At 41.8% G+C, this 16714-nt stretch overlaps 1 protein-coding gene across 1 annotated transcript in view; it reads right to left on the minus strand.

The window, feature by feature from the left end:
- The window catches only part of LOC126198488 (von Willebrand factor A domain-containing protein 8), a 275162-nt gene that overhangs the window by 148047 nt on the left and 110401 nt on the right, over window positions 1-16714 (minus strand). Inside the window, exon 15 of the mRNA XM_049934860.1 lies at window positions 15292-15440. Coding sequence (XP_049790817.1) covers window positions 15292-15440 — 149 coding nt within the window. The remainder of the gene's footprint in view (window positions 1-15291; window positions 15441-16714) is intronic.

Raw genomic sequence — 16714 nt, forward strand, 5'->3', positions numbered from 1 at the left:
ATTTGAACCATTTAGAGAGCAAAGAAAATCTAACATCCCAAGTGAAAAGTATTATTTTGTGACACTTCTGTATGGTAGTAACAACAATTGTGCATCATACTGGTGAAATGACACACCCAGTTCTAGACACACTCTCAGCACACACACACTGTCAATGACCTGTAATGTACCCTGTTATGTATCTATTTAGGCAGCTTACTTTTGGGTTGTGTTCTCTTTGCTAGATAAATAGAAGTCAATAAATGGAGGCAGACAGTCATTCATCAGTGAGCAGAGCCTGCAAGTGACTTTGAGCTGAATGATGCTGAAAGCAAAGAGTACCTGTAGCAGTGCTTAAATGTAAATTTAGTACAGAATTGATTTGATTTGATTTGGTTTTTTATTGGTCCAGTTTTATCATATAGCACAAATTGTACAATTGATATTGGACAGGTCAACGATAAGTTACAATAATACATAGTATTAGCAATTAAGGAGGAGGATATTAAGTGTTTAACGTCCCGTCGACAACGAGGTCATTAGAGACGGAGCGCAAGCTCGGGTGAGGGAAGGATGGGGAAGGAAATCGGCCGTGCCCTTTCAAAGGAACCATCCCGGCATTTGCCTGAAGCGATTTAGGGAAATCACGGAAAACCTAAATCAGGATGGCCGGAGACGGGATTGAACCGTCGTCCTCCCGAATGCGAGTCCAGTGTGCTAACCACTGCGCCACTTCCCTCAGTTTATTAGCATTTAAAATTAGGTACCTACTACAATTAATTTTGTTGCTTATTCAGAAATTCTCTGACAGAATAGAAACAGTGCTTTATTAGAATTGACTTTAGTTTAGCTTTAAATATTGGATGAGTAGTATTTTTTATTTCCTCTTGTATCTTATTGTGTAGTATTACACCAACGTTAATTATACTCCTCTGATAGGTGGTTGTTCTGTGATATTTTTGATGTATATTTGATTCCCTTCTGGTACTATAGTTGTGTACACTTTTGTTCTGTAGCAGTTTGCCTGTTTTCAGGAGGTAGTCCCTAGTGAACAAGACAGTTTCATAAATGAATAAACTTGGAACATTTAGAACACCAAGCTCAGTAAAATGGGATTTACAGGACTCCATCTTTTTAAGGCCACAAATTATTCTTAAAGCTCTTTTTTGCATTCTAAAAACCTTTACACTGTGAGTTGAGTATCCCCAGAAAATGATCTCATATTGGATTAGTGAGTGGAACTGTGCATAGTACTGTTGTTTTGCTTGTTGTAGCCTTTAAAATTCTTAGGCCATAGCACACAGAAGATAGTTTTCTAACAAGTTATTTATATGTGTGTCCCACTTTAAGTCTTGCTGAACCCAAAGACCCAAGAATTTTGTGACACTTACATTTTCTAGGGGATCATTTTTTAATTGGGCTTGAATAGACATTTGATTAGTTGGAGGAATTAAATGAAAATCGACACACACAGTTTTTTCCAGTATTTATAATGAGTTCGTTTTTTGTGAACCACTCAGAGAGTATTTTCATAGAACTTTCTGCTGTGGACCACAAAGTTTCTGGACTGGATCCAATGAGCAATATACTGGTGTCATCAGCATAAAGGACAGTGTTTGTGGGACTCATATATTCAACTAAGTCGTCCACATAAATGAAGAAGAGTAGTGGACCTAGGATTGAGCCCTGTGGTACACCATATTTTATTGGTAATTCCCTAGAAAGAAAGGAGTTGTTTCTTGTTTTATTCATTTTGTTGAATTCATACTGAAGTGATACTTTCTGCCTGCGGTTTTTTAGGTATGAACACAACCAGCTATGAGATACACCTCTTACTCCTCGTCTTTCTAATTTTTCGAGCAGAATGTTATGGTCCAGGACATCGAAGGCTTTTGATAGATCTAGAAAAATACCTGCCGCTAATTTATGTTGATCAAGGGATTTTAAAATGCAGTCTAAGAATTCTAAAATTGCTGTCTGTGTAGATTTAGACTTTCTAAAACAATGTTGTTGTACTGCAAGAGGTGCATATTTATTTATGAAACTTAAAAGCCTGTCACAGAAGAGTTTTTCTAGAATTTTTGAGAAGGAACTTAACTGTGACACGAGTCGGTAGTTTGATATTTTTTCAGAAGAACCTTTTTTTAGCAGTGGTGAAACTTTTGCTATTTTAAAAATATCTGGGAATACACCAGTTTTTAAAGAGAGGTTGAAAATTTTTGCCAAGGGGTTTGCTATGTGGTGAGCACATACTTTTAATATGAAATCAGGTACTTCATCAAGACCACTTGACATTTTATTGCTTAATGATTTAATTTTACTTATAATTTCATTGGGGTTTGTTTCATACACATACATAGAAGCATTGAAGGTCACTGACTTGCTGGAGAAACTTGGGACTGGTCCTTGACAGTGTACTTGAATGAGGTCTTCAGCTAGTGAGGTGAAGTATTCATTGAATTTTTCCACAACTGAATTTGGGTCTGTGGCTTTTGAGCCTTCTAGTGTTAATGATACATTCTTTTTCTTTCTTTATAACTCTCCACGTGGATCTCATTTTGTTAGATGAGTTTCTTTCTTTGTAACTCTCCACGTGGATCTCATTTTGTTAGATGAGTTTCTTATCAAATTGTCATTCCACAAAATTTTTGCCTCTTTGACTACTCTACCATAGATTCTTTTGTAGGCTTTTGAATAATCTGCGAATTCTTGGGTTACTCTATATTTCTTACAAGAGTACTGCAGAAATCTGTTTCTCTCACTGGAAAATTTTATGCCTTTAGTTACCCATTGCTTATTATTGTTAGGTTTTACTGTTTTTACTACTTTCGGAAATGCTACATTAAAATAGTGAACAAAGATGCTCTGAAAACTCATGTACATGCTATCAACATTGTTCTGAGTGGCGATGCTTTCCCAGTTTTCCTTCGCCAGTAAGAGATTAAAAATTCTAATGTTATCTTCAGAAAAGGTTCTTTTTCCAACTACTTTTCCGGAACTGATGCTACTTGTTGGCATTTCTATACACAGCAGCTGTGCCTCATGATCATTATAACCCATGCTCAGTACTCTGCTTGTGAATCTGTAAGTTGTTTCTGAGATGAACATTTGGTCAATAATGGAATTTGTGCATTCTGTTAATTTTGTTGGACAGTGTATTGTGGGGATCATATTGAATGTGTTGGTCATATTTATCAAAGCATCTCTGCTGCTGCTGTCTTTTGAAAAATCAATATTGAAACCCCCACAAATCACTATCTTCATATTTAGTGTACTGATCTTGTTCAACAGAACCTCTAGTTTATTCATGAAAACTGACAGGTTTCCACTTGGTGCTCTGTATATGTTAATAACTATGAAATTAAGCTCTGGCAGTTTGGTAATGGAAAGCTCAAAGTCTTTTTCAATTGAGTCAATATAACTTTTACTGACATCACAGAACATTATTTGTTCTTTCACAAAGATAGCAGAGCCACCATGTTTGGAAAACTCTCGGCGAAAATGACTTGCTAATCTATATCCTGAGATTGAGGTTAATTTTACTTTGTCATTTTGTCGCCAATGTTCAGTAATGCAAATTATATCTATGTTTAGTGCATACTGGAGTAGTGCTTCCAACATGGAAATTTTATTTATGAGTGACTGAATGTTACGGTGTAGTATAGCAAAATCTGGGTACTTAGTAACTTTAGTTGAAACAGTTTCTGACTCTTTATCTAATGGCATTTCTAATACAGCACTTACCCTAAAAAAATTTCTGTATATTTCTTGTGTGTGGCTTCTGTTCGCTGGTGGCAATCAGCAGGTGAGTTAACTTCTGGAGCTTGTAAAAGTTTTGCTTCATCTACATCTGTCCTCTTTGGTTTAAACCATTTCGTAATTTTCATTTGGCTGACGACTTGATTGATTGTTTCTTGCTTAATCGGTTTGAACCACTTGGTAATTCGCATTTGGCCAATGGCACAGCTTGTAACTCGTCTAAAATACTTCTTAAACTCCGTTTGTTTGTCACTTATACTTTTTTCTTCACTCTTCTTTGAAATGTGAGTACATATTTTTTCGGCTAGTAATTTCTTTCCTGGCGTATTTAAATGAAGTCCATGGACTGTATGGAACCTTCGCTCCAATCTGTTTATGTCTACAATATCGACATTCTTAAAGTTAGTGCATATTTCAGTGATACACTCGTTTGCAACACTAATTTCGCGGTTCACACACGACCAGGGTGGTAAATCATGACGATGTGGGATATTCACAATGAGTACATTTGTGTGGGTTAAATTATTTAAACATTTCCTCATTTCTGTAATCACCTTGTGTGTCTCGTTTCTATAGACGTCGTTTGATCCTCCTATTAACACGGCGAAATCGTCTTTATTCAAACTAGCTACGTCAGTTGATGTTGTTAGGTCCCTTATTTCACTCAATGGAGCCCCTGGCTTTATGAAACCAGATGCCTTGAAACTACATGTTCTCATCAACACTGCAGAAATTTAATGGCCGTGACTATCACCTAACACACAGATTGTTTTGTGTTTCGCACTTTTTGTAACCCGAGGATTTAAGATTCTTCTTCTCACCTGACTAGTGTTGTTGTTTTGCCGCACGTGTTCTAAATGTTCTTCAGTTTGCAGTTTCGCTGGAGATAACTTTTTTAACGTAGTTTCCTTTGTTGCATTGAAGTCTGTGGTAGTGTAGGTGGGCGCACTTATTTTCGGAGTTTTTAGAATATCTCTTGATGCAGTATTTTCACTGTTTGACCTACTTACAACGAGCAACGGTTTGCCTACTTTGTTTTCCAATTTTTCAACCCTTTCCGACGTGTTCACTGAATCCACAGCAGAAAGCACTTCAAAAGAGTTTTTTTGCACTAAATTTTCACTGTCTTTCACATCTTTTACCTTATGAGTACAACTTCCTTCAGTCATTCTCTTCCATTTTCCCAAGACCGAGTCTTCTGTCTTCATTAGCATCTCACATTTTTCAGATTGTAGTTTACTTATTTCCACCTTTTGAGCGTCTATTGTAAACTGTAGACTGGATATCCATTCGTTCAGCTTCTGTATTTCAGTCTTACAAGTTGCACACGTTTTCCTTTTACTACTGAAATTTACGTTTTTTCGTGGAGGCACATTATACACTTTCAACTTTGCCGCCATCTTGTAATGTCTTGAGGGGACAACATACTGAAAGAGACCCTAAATGACTCTACTTTTGGAGATGAGGGGATGAAATACAGTTGAACACACAGTTACCATCTCCTAGAGTCTGTGACGATGGAAACAGAAGACGAATGACGTTTCTCTGTAGTAATTATAGCTATGTTCTCTTCATCTTGCTCCATAAATTAGATCGTTCTTCTTACAGACATCTTTACGCACAGAGACACTGTCAGGTACAAAATAGATCTTTTGTAAGTAGATGCAAAGAGTGCTTCTCTGCATCTGGAGCCTTAATTTCTCCACATCAGTTCTGTATCATTCAAGTTTCATACCAAGATAAGAATTGTCTATCAATGAAGTCTAACTTTATCCTTCCATTTCTCTGGTACTGAAATGGCATGTTCGAGTGACAGGCTGGGAAGGAGTTGTGGCACTTTGTGGGTTGTGCTTAACCATCCAGCACCAATATCTGAGAAACTATCACTACTATCAAATAATAATGTTACTCTTCCCTTTCATGTTTGATGAGATTATTTCTTCACCCTCCTCCACTTTCTTTCTCCTTTGTGTGTCAAAGACAGCAAAGCTGTAGACAGCAACACAATTTGAGTTATACATGTTAGTTACAGGACAGCAAGAATATATGGAAAGCTTGCATTTTCTTTGGGAAATGTATTTTCATTGGAGACAATGGTCTTGGCTCTTTTAGCAGTACATATACATGTATTTTTCTGTGCTGTGTAAGGGTAAAAATCATTGGGAAAAAGCTTCTACACATTAGAAGTAAACAATCTCTTGCTGAAATTAAAGACATTGCTTCGTTTCAGTAGGCATGCGACCTGCTGGTGTTGAGGATAGAAAGCATGAGTCACATAACAATCTCCAAACTGGATTGTACATGTCTTCTTGTGATCCAGTGTACTTAAGATTATTTAGATGTGAAGCCCTTCTGGCTATGGTTACTTGTGAATGAGCCAAAATTTGTATGTGAGCATGTTGATTTAAAAAAATACGAATATTATTTTAAAGAGAGTAAACTACTTGAAAACAGAGAACCATGTCTTCGGAGCATCTTGTATGTCCAGGTTGACACATTCTGTCTGTTAATTGTGGATAGTTAACAGCTTGGAACATTACATCACTATGAGGGCACAATGTCATGACATTGCTTTTGAAATATGACTTTATAACTATGAATGGAATCTGAGATGTAGGTGGTACAATGTATAGAAATAAAAAGACTTTTCACAATACACTCCTGGAAATGGAAAAAAGAACACATTGACACCGGTGTGTCAGACCCACCATACTTGCTCCGGACACTGCGAGAGGGCTGTACAAGCAATGATCACATGCACGGCACAGCGGACACACCAGGAACCGCGGTGTTGGCCGTCGAATGGCGCTAGCTGCGCAGCATTTGTGCACCGCCGCCGTCAGTGTCAGCCAGTTTGCCGTGGCATACGGGGCTCCATCGCAGTCTTTAACACTGGTAGCATGCCGCGACAGCGTGGACGTGAACCGTATGTGCAATTGACGGACTTTGAGCGAGGGCGTATAGTGGGCATGCGGGAGGCCGGGTGGACGTACCGCCGAATTGCTCAACACGTGGCGCGTGAGGTCTCCACAGTACATCGATGTTGTCGCCAGTGGTCGGCGGAAGGTGCACGTGCCCGTCGACCTGCGAGCGGACCGCAGCGACGCACGGATGCACGCCAAGACCGTAGGATCCTACGCAGTGCCGTAGGGGACCGCACCGCCACTTCCCAGCAAATTAGGGACACTGTTGCTCCTGGGGTATCGGCGAGGACCATTCGCAACCGTCTCCATGAAGCTGGGCTACGGTCCCGCACACCGTTAGGCAGTCTTCCGCTCACGCCCCAACATCGTGCAGCCCGCCTCCAGTGGTGTCGCGACAGGCGTGAATGGAGGGACGAATGGAGACGTGTCGTCTTCAGCGATGAGAGTCGCTTCTGCCTTGGTGCCAATGATGGTCGTATGCGTGTTTGGCGCCGTGCAGGTGAGCGCCACAATCAGGACTGCATACGACCGAGGCACACAGGGCCAACACCCGGCATCATGGTGTGGGGAGCGATCTCCTACACTGGCCGTACACCACTGGTGATCATCGAGGGGACACTGAATAGTGCACGGTACATCCAAACCGTCATCGAACCCATCGTTCTACCATTCCTAGACTGGCAAGGGAACTTGCTGTTCCAACAGGACAATGCACGTCCGCATGTATCCTGTGCCACCCAACGTGCTCTAGAAGGTGTAAGTCAACTACCCTGGCCAGCAAGATCTCCGGATCTGTCCCCCATTGAGCATGTTTGGGACTGGATGAAGCGTCGTCTCACGTCGTCCAGCACGAACGCTGGTCCAACTGAGGCGCCAGGTGGAAATGGCATGGCAAGCCGTTCCACAGGACTAAATCCAGCATCTCTACGATCGTCTCCATGGGAGAATAGCAGCCTGCATTGCTGCGAAAGGTGGATATACACTGTACTAGTGCCGACATTGTTCATGCTCTGTTGCCTGTGTCTATGTGCCTGTGGTTCTGTCAGTGTGATCATGTGATGTATCTGACCCCAGGAATGTGTCAATAAAGTTTCCCCTTCCTGGGACAATGAATTCACGGTGTTCTTATTTCAATTTCCAGGAGTGTATTATTGTGAATTTGTGTTGACATGCTCTGGGGAAAAACACTGACAAGCCAAAACATTATGACCACAGGCCACTGTGAGACCAAATGTCACTTTGTAGTGTTGTGGTCATGTGATACAGTATGAAAGCATATAAGCAGAGCAGAGAAACAGGGGGAAGATACAGGTGCAAACAATAGGGCAATCCACTGACATAAGTGACTTTGACAATAATTTGTTATGGGTCAATGCCTAGGAACAAACATCTAGGAAATGGTGAAACTGTACAGCTATTTGTGGGCTACTGTCATCAGTGACTATGGAAAGTGGATGAAGGATGATGAAACCAAGAGTAGGCATGATGGTTCATCAGAGAATGTGGAGGTCAGAGGCTTGACTGCTCTTATAAAGCAAATCTGTGGCAGATGTTACAGCAGAGTACAATGCTGGTGCATGTGTAAGTGTTTCAGGGACCACCGTTCAGCACAAATTATTGAACATGGGGCTCCATAGCAGATGATCCCTCCTGTGTGTTTCCATGTTAATTCAATGACATTCTCAATTATAGCTGCAGGAGACATGATGTCATTGATACTAGATGAATCATGTTTCTTCTTGCACAAAGTTGATGGTCAAATCCAGATACACTGACATCCAGGCAAATGGCTGCTCAAAACATGCACTGCACCACTAACGCAGACCACTGGAGTAGTATTATGCTATAGGAGCATTTATCTGGACATCTGTGGGACCCGTGACACTAATCAAAGGCATCAGGACAGCTTGAGACTATGTGAACAATATTCTGAACCACCTGCTTCAACTTGATGGCTTCCCCGATGGCAATGACACCTTCGGGCTTGATGATAGGGTCAAAAGGCCAGAACTGTGTTACAGTGATTTGAAGAGCATGATAGTGAGCTTACATTAACGTCTTGGCCAGAAAATTGGCTGGTCTAAACCCAATGGAACATGCCTGGGACATTACTGGGTGACAGTTCCACACCCACAAACCATCATCCTATAATTTACGGGAATTGCTTGATCTGTGTGCAGAGATCTAGTGCCACATACTCCAGAAACCTACCAAGGATTTGCCAAACTCATGTCACACAGAACTGCTGTTTTGTGTTACATGGATGGCATAACACCTATCATATTTCTTTGACACAGAAATATGATCAAATATTCATCAAATTTCTGTGACTAAGATCTTTGGGTATTACTCTGTCATCGTGTTTTTCATCAAACTTCAAGATGGCAGATAACAACAATTTGTTATTATGTGATGCAGTTGCTTGTACCACAATTGCATTGTGTGAGCATTTGGAGCAGCAGCAGCAGAAAAAAAGGGTAACATACTTGAGTGAAGCTGTGGGTTTTATGTCAAGATAATAAAAGCATTCAGCAAAATTTGTTACACGAGCTGCAAGTGGAGGACATCAAGTCCTACATAATTTACTTATGAATGGATGAGAGTGTGTTTTAGTGTTTGTTCAGTTAAGTGGCCCATCATACTAAAAAAAAAAAAGAATACTCAGCTGAGAAAATCTGTATGTTCAGAAGTCAAGCTCACCATAACACTGCAGTTTCTTACTACAGGAGGGAGCTACTCTAGCTAACAATACGGCACTCGAATACTACAGTGGATATTAACCAAAACAATTCCACAAATGTGTGAAGCGATTTATAAAGCACTGACAGAGAATTATCTGAAGAAAGATAAATGTTTAGTACACTATATGGGCATCAAAAATATTTTTATTTTTGAATAATTTAGTGTTTCAACAACTACAAACAACTACAAAACTAATAAAAAGTATGAAAAAGATGAAACACTTTTTAACTTGGGGCATCCAAAATTCAAAATTAGACAAAGTAGAATGGAGAGTTAAGAATTTTTTTATTGTTATCAGCATTTTAGAGTGTGCCCTCCTCTTCTATTCTGGCTTGCTGAAAAGCTGCTTGGATGTTTTTAGACGTAGTGGTGGATGGCTGTAGCTGTGACTGTGGATTTGAAGTCACCTGCAGCATATCTGATCTTCCTACCAGCACATGATTAATAGCATGGACTGTGCCTCTTGCTCACCCCCACCCAGTCAAGGTAAAATTCTTAAAAAGAGTCAAAGGAACACACCAATTAAACTTTTCAGCCATGTTTGCAAACACACTACAGATGTAAAATAGCTGTAGCGATGCCAGCATTCTGAGCAGTTACATTTCACACTGTAGTGAACAGAAGACAAATGACTTTTATGATCAAATCTACAGTGAGGTTCCCTATTATACTATCAAATTTCTTTGACAAATAAATATGGTAGTGTAATACCGGACTAAGCAGGTGATCATAATTTTTTGGCACATCAGTGCATGAGAAGGTTGGGAACAATTCTGGTTACATAGGTAATAAAAGAGAGCCACCTAACTGCAAAACAGGATGAGAACTTTTAAAAACTGAGAGTAAAATGTATTTTGGTTGAAGAAAGCAACTATTATTGTATAAAATGTGGATGTAATAAAAAGAAGGTATTTCTTCTTAGAGTCAAGAGGTGAACTTCTATTATTCCTCTAACTAAAAACGTTAATTTTTTTAGCTTATCCTGCTAAAAGGTGATGCAGCACACAGAAGTGGAACCTAATTCCAAGTGAATATGTTATAAGGGATCTATATGGATGACTATTTTTGTGTGCTGCCTTGGAGTTGATAAGAAATGGTTTATGTAGATGTTGAAGCCTTCAATGTTTCTGTACTTACATCGACATTACACAAGCAACCATACATTCTCTTGGATAAAGTACATGATACACCAGTGTTATCACCACCTCACTATCCACTCATCTTGGCATTCATCAAACAATGGAAAATCCAGGATGGAATGTAACAATAAGAGAGAAGGAAAGTTGCTACTCACCATATAGAGGAGATGCTGAGTCGCGATAGGCACAATAAAAAGATTCACACAATCATAGCTTTCGGCCATTAAGGCCTTTGTCAGCAATATACACACACACACACACACACACACACACACACACAAGTGCAACTTGCACACACGTCTGCAGTCTCGGAGAGCTGAAACTACACTGCGAGCAGCAGCACCAGTCCATGATAGGTGAGGGTAAGGAGGAGGCTGGGGCGGGGAGGGGGAGGGATAGTATGGTGAGAGTGGCGGGCAGTGAAGTGTTGCAGTTTAGATGGAGGGCAGGAGAGAAGGTACGCAGGGGGGAGGGGGTAAGTACTGGGAAGGACAGAAATAAAAATAAAAATAAATTAAAAGACTGGGTGTGGCGGTGAAATGACGGCTGTGTAGTGCTGGAATGGGAACAGGGAGGGGGCTAGATGGGTGAGGATAGTGACTAACGAAGGTTGAGGCCAGAAGGGTTACGGGAACGTAGTAAGCATTGCAGGGAAAGTTCCCACCTGTGCAATTCAGAAAAGCTGGTGTTGGTGGGAAGGATCCATATGGCACAGGCTGTGAAGCAGTCGTTGAGATGAGGGGTATCATGTTTGGCAGCGTATTCAACAACAGGGCGGTCCACTTGTTTTTTGGCCACAGTTTGTCGGTGGCTGTTCATGCGGACAGACAACTTGTTGGTTGTCATGCCTACATAGAATGCAGCACAGTGGTTGCAGCTTAGCTTGTAAATCATATGACTGCTTTCACAGGTAGCCCTGCCTTTGATGGGATAGGTGATGTCAGCGACTGGACTGGAGTAGGTGGTGGTAGGAGGATGAGGATGTATGGGACAGGTCTTGCATCTAGGTCTATTACAGGGGTATGAGCCATGAGGTAAGGGATTGGGAGCAGGGGTTGTGTAAGGGTGGACGAGTATATTGTGTAGGTTTGGTGGACAGCAGTATACCACGGTAGGAGGGGTGGGAAGGATAGTGGGTAGGACATTTCTCATTTCAGGGCACGATGAGAGGTAATCGAAACCCTGGCAGAGAATGTAATTCAGTTACTCCAGTCCCGGATGGTACTAAGTTATGAGGGGAATGCTCCTCTGTGGCCGGACTGTGTGACTTTGGGAGGTGGTGGGAGACTGGAAAGATAAGGTACGGGAGATTTGTTTTTGTACGAGGGTGGGAGGATAATTACGGTCAGTGACGGCTTCAGTGAGACCCTCGGTATATTTAGAGAAGGACTGCTCGTCACTGCAGATGCGACGACCATGGGTGGCTAGGCTGTACGGAAGGAACTTCTTGGTATGGAATGGGTGGCAGCTGTCGAAGTGGAGGTACTCCTGGTGGTTAGTAGGTTTGATATGGACGGAGGTACTGATGTAGCCATCTCTGAGGTGGAGGTCAACATCTAAGAAGGTGGCTTGTTGGGTTGAGTAGGACCAGGTGAAGCAAATGGGGGAGAAGTTGTTGAAGTTCAGGAGGAATATGAATAATCTGTCCTCACCTTCAATCCAGATAGCAAAGATGTCATCAATGAATCTGAACCAGGTGAGGGGTTTAGGATTCTGGGTTTTTAGGAAGGATTCCTCTAGATGGCCCCGTAATAGGTTAGCATATGATGGTGCCATGTGGGTGCCCATAGCCGTAATGCGGATTTGTTTGTAGGTAATGCCTTCAAAGGAGAAGTAACTGTGGGTGAGGATATAGTTGGTCATGGAGACTAGGAAGGAGGTTGTTGGTTTGGAATCCATAAGGCGTCTGGACAGGTAGTGTTCGATAGCAGTAAGGCCATGGGCATTACGAATGTTAGTGTACAGGGAGGTGGCATCAATAGTGACAAGCAGGGCACCGCGTGGTAAAGGGAAAGGAACTGTGGAGAGTCGGTCGAGGAAATGGTTGGTATTTTTTATATAGGAGGATAGGTTCCGGGTAATAGGTTGAAGGTGTTGGTCTACGAGAGCAGAGATTCTCTCAGTGGGGGCACAGTAACCAGCCACAATGGGGCGTCCTGGGTGGCTGGGTTTATGGACTTTAGGAAGCATGAAGAAGGTGGGAGTGGGGGGAGTGGTAGAGGTAAGTAGAGAGATGGACGCTGGGGAGAGGTTCTGGGATGGGCCTACGGATTTGAGTAGTGACTGGAGATCCTGCTGGATTGCTGGAATGGGATCACTGTGGCATAGTTTGTAGGTGGAAGTATCTGACAGCTGACGGAGTCCTTCTGCCACGTAATCCTTGCGGTTCAAAACAACGGAGGTGGAGCCATTGTCTGCAGGCAGGATTATAAGATCAGGGTAAGTTTTTAGATGGTGGACTGCGGTTCTTTCTGTGGGTGTAAGGTTAGTATGCATGTTGAGGGATTTGGGGAATGATGGTGAGGCAAGGTTCGAGGATAAGAAATTCTGGAAAGTTAACAGGGGGTGGTTTGGAGACAGAGGGGGTGGCTCAAGGTTAGATGGCGGAGTGAACTGAGTTAGACAAGGTTCAATATTGGTCTTTGGTTGAGTCTGATTGGTCGGGATGGTGGCAAAAAAGTGTTTCCACTGTAGGGACTGGGAGAAGGAGAGAAGGTCTTTAACTAGTCCTGCATGGTTGAATTTGGGAGTGGGGCAAAAGGTGAGGCCTTTGGAAAGCACTGATATTTCTTTGAGACTAAGGGTTCTGGAGGAAAGGTTCATGACTGTATTCAGGTTGGTTTAGGTTTTGGGTTCTGTGTGGTGGTGGGAGGGAGTTTTGAAGGGTGGGATAAGTGTAGTAGGTCTGCGAGACAGGGTTTGTCAGCCAAGAGGGGGTGTGGGTTTCGATTACCTCTTGTCATGCCCTAAAATGAGAAATGTTTACCCACTATCCTTCCCACCCCTCCTACCGTGGTATTCTGCTGTCCACCAAACCTACACAATATACTCGTCCACCCTTACACAACCCCTGCTCCCAATCCCTTACCTCATGGCTCATACCCCTGTAATAGACCTAGATGCAAGACCTGTCCCATACATCCTCATCCTCCTACCACCACCTACTCCAGTCCAGTCGCTGACATCACCTATCCCATCAAAGGCAGGGCTACCTGTGAAAGCAGTCATATGATTTACAAGCTAAGCTGCAACCACTGTGCTGCATTCTATGTAGGCATGACAACCAACAAGTTGTCTGTCCGCATGAACAGCCACCGACAAACTGTGGCCAAAAAACAAGTGGACCGCCCTGTTGTTGAATACGCTGCCAAACATGATACCCCTCATCTCAACGACTGCTTCACAGCCTGTGCCATATGGATCCTTCCCACCAACACCAGCTTTTCTGAATTGCACAGGTGGGAACTTTCCCTGCAATGCTTACTACGTTCCCGTAACCCTTCTGGCCTCAACCTTCGTTAGTCACTATCCTCACCCATCTAGCCCCCTCCCTGTTCCCATTCCAGCACTACACAGCCGTCATTTCACCGCCACACCCAGTCTTTTAATTTATTTTTATTTTTATTTCTGTCCTTCCCAGTACTTACCCCCTCCCCCCTGCGTACCTTCTCTCCTGCCCTCCATCTAAACTGCAACACTTCACTGCCCGCCACTCTCACCATACTATCCCTCCCCCTCCCTGCCCCAGCCTCCTCCTTTCCCCCACCCAGTCACCACTCCCATCATGCACTGGTGCTGCTGCTCGCAGTGTAGTTTCAGCTCTCCGAGACTGCAGACGTGTGTGCAAGTTGCGCTAGTGTGAGTGTGTGTGTGTATGTGTGTGTGTGTGTGTGTGTGTGTGTGGTTGTGTGTTAATGGCCGAAAGCTATGATTGTGTGAATCTTTTTAGTGTGCCTATCACGACTCAGCATCTCTGCTATATGGTGAGTAGCAACTTTCCTTCTATGGTATTGTTACATCTTGGCATCCAGGTTTTTCTCTAAATGCCTTCTTCATGATCAAGTCGACAGAAACAAGATCTTTGCTCTTTATCATACATTAAAATCCAACTAATGGCATTCACTAAAGAGAATGCACAAAGGTTGCAGTAATAAAGGATAAGTGGCACTTACTAGACTTTTCCTCCAGAACAATAAATGAAACTAGAGGGAATAGTGACTGCAAAGTATGCAGAATGCATATCCCCTGTCATTAGCTGTAGATCTCAAAAGGAAACCACTAGTGATATAAAGCTTTTTGAGATGCTAAAACTGTGTATCAAACACTGACCATGCTGTTCACAGGTAGTGTCCACTGCTGGTAGTCCAATGTCAAAAATGTTCATTGTCACAAATATGCCGTTGAATATTAAAAATTCTCTTCTTACCTGTGACATGTCATCTCTCTAGTTTCAATGACTCAAGAGTATGGAAGAGGTTGACCCCTTCGATTAAGGACCATATGGGAGAATATTAGAGAGTTTGGAAGACAGGAGAATATAAAACAAAATATTCAAGGAAAATATTCAAGAGAACAAAAGTGACCGGAGTACAAACTGAAATTTATATATATACTATTTTTCATTCTTCTATTTAGCTAAGCCACACCCTTCAGTTTAATACTTAAGATTATGCCTTAGTTAGAAGATAATTGTCTTGTTCTCCTAAAACGTTGTTCCCAGTTCTTTGCAGGAAGCTGGAGAAATATACCTGTGCAACTGAATGTATTCTCTCGGTCTGCCCAGCAGCTGGAGCAACCTATCAGCCAACTTGTTCTTCCCAACACCTTGATTGCCAACAAGGAGAAGGTGTTCACCCAGCATGAAATCTTGTAGCATCCATTCCAGTACTGATAGATGCTGCAAAAAATACATGTAAAGTATAATAACAATGGACTCCAAAAAGCTGTCTAAAGGTTTAAACAAAAAGATATTTATTACTATAATTAATATCTTATACTGAAAATAAATAAAGATGATGTTTTGAATGCTTGGTGCTCAGCAGCTTTCAGATGTTTAGCAAAGGACACTTCTATACACCATGAGCCATATATAAGTTATCATTTTGCAGAAATCAATGTACATACAGTGTCTGTTCCTCTGTATCAGATGCCACTGGTGACGAGTTACAAACCCAAAAACCAGTTTTACAAATATATATTTCTAGTTCAGATCATGGTGTATAGAAGATGTCTGCTGCATGGGTTGAGAGCTTTCACTTTTCTTTACAGCAAAAAGATTTTAAAACACACACACATACACACACACACACACACACACACACACACACACACACACACACATGCCTCCACCAAGAGTGAATGGTGATATGCCCTTAAACTCGTGGTTAACAGTAGATAAATGATAAAACCACAGCACATTATTATCATTATTATTATTAGTAACACACTGTCATAGGAATCTTTGATACATTCTGGTCTCGTGAATGTCATACTAAATCCCATGCTGGACCAGGATTAGTCTCTCCACTCATTTCAAAATAAGAAAACAAAACAACAAGCAATGCACAACCCAAAACAAAGTGGCATCGGGGAGAGGCTACAACCCTGTCTCACTCCTTTCCCAACCACTGCTTCCCTTTCATGCCCCTCGACTCTTATAACTGCCATCTGGTTTCTGTACAAATTGTAAATAGCCTTTCGCTCCCTGTATTTTACCCCTGCCACCTTCAGAATTTGAAAGAGAGTATTCCAGTTAACATTGTTAAAAGCTTTCTCTAAGTCTACAAATGCTAGAAACGTAGGTTTGCCTTTCCTTATTCTTTCTTCTAAGATAAGTCTTAAGGTCACTATTGCCTCACGTGTTCAAATATTTCTACGGAATCCAAACTGATCTTCCCCAAGGTTGGCTTCTACTAGTTTTTCCATTCGTCTGTAAAGAATTCGCGTTAGTATTTTGCAGCTGTGACTTATTAAACTGATAGTTCGGTAATTTTCACATCTGTCAACACCTGCTTTCTTTGGGATTGGAATTATTATATTCTTCTTGAAGTCTGTGGGTATTTCGCCTGTCTCATACATCTTGCTCACCAGATGGTAGAGTTTTGTCATGACTGGCTCTCCCAAGGCCATCAGTAGTTCTAATGGAATGTTGTCTACTCCCGGGACCTTGTT

This window comes from Schistocerca nitens, chromosome 8 (assembly GCF_023898315.1).
Source record: "Schistocerca nitens isolate TAMUIC-IGC-003100 chromosome 8, iqSchNite1.1, whole genome shotgun sequence".
Lineage (NCBI taxonomy): Eukaryota > Metazoa > Arthropoda > Insecta > Orthoptera > Acrididae > Schistocerca > Schistocerca nitens.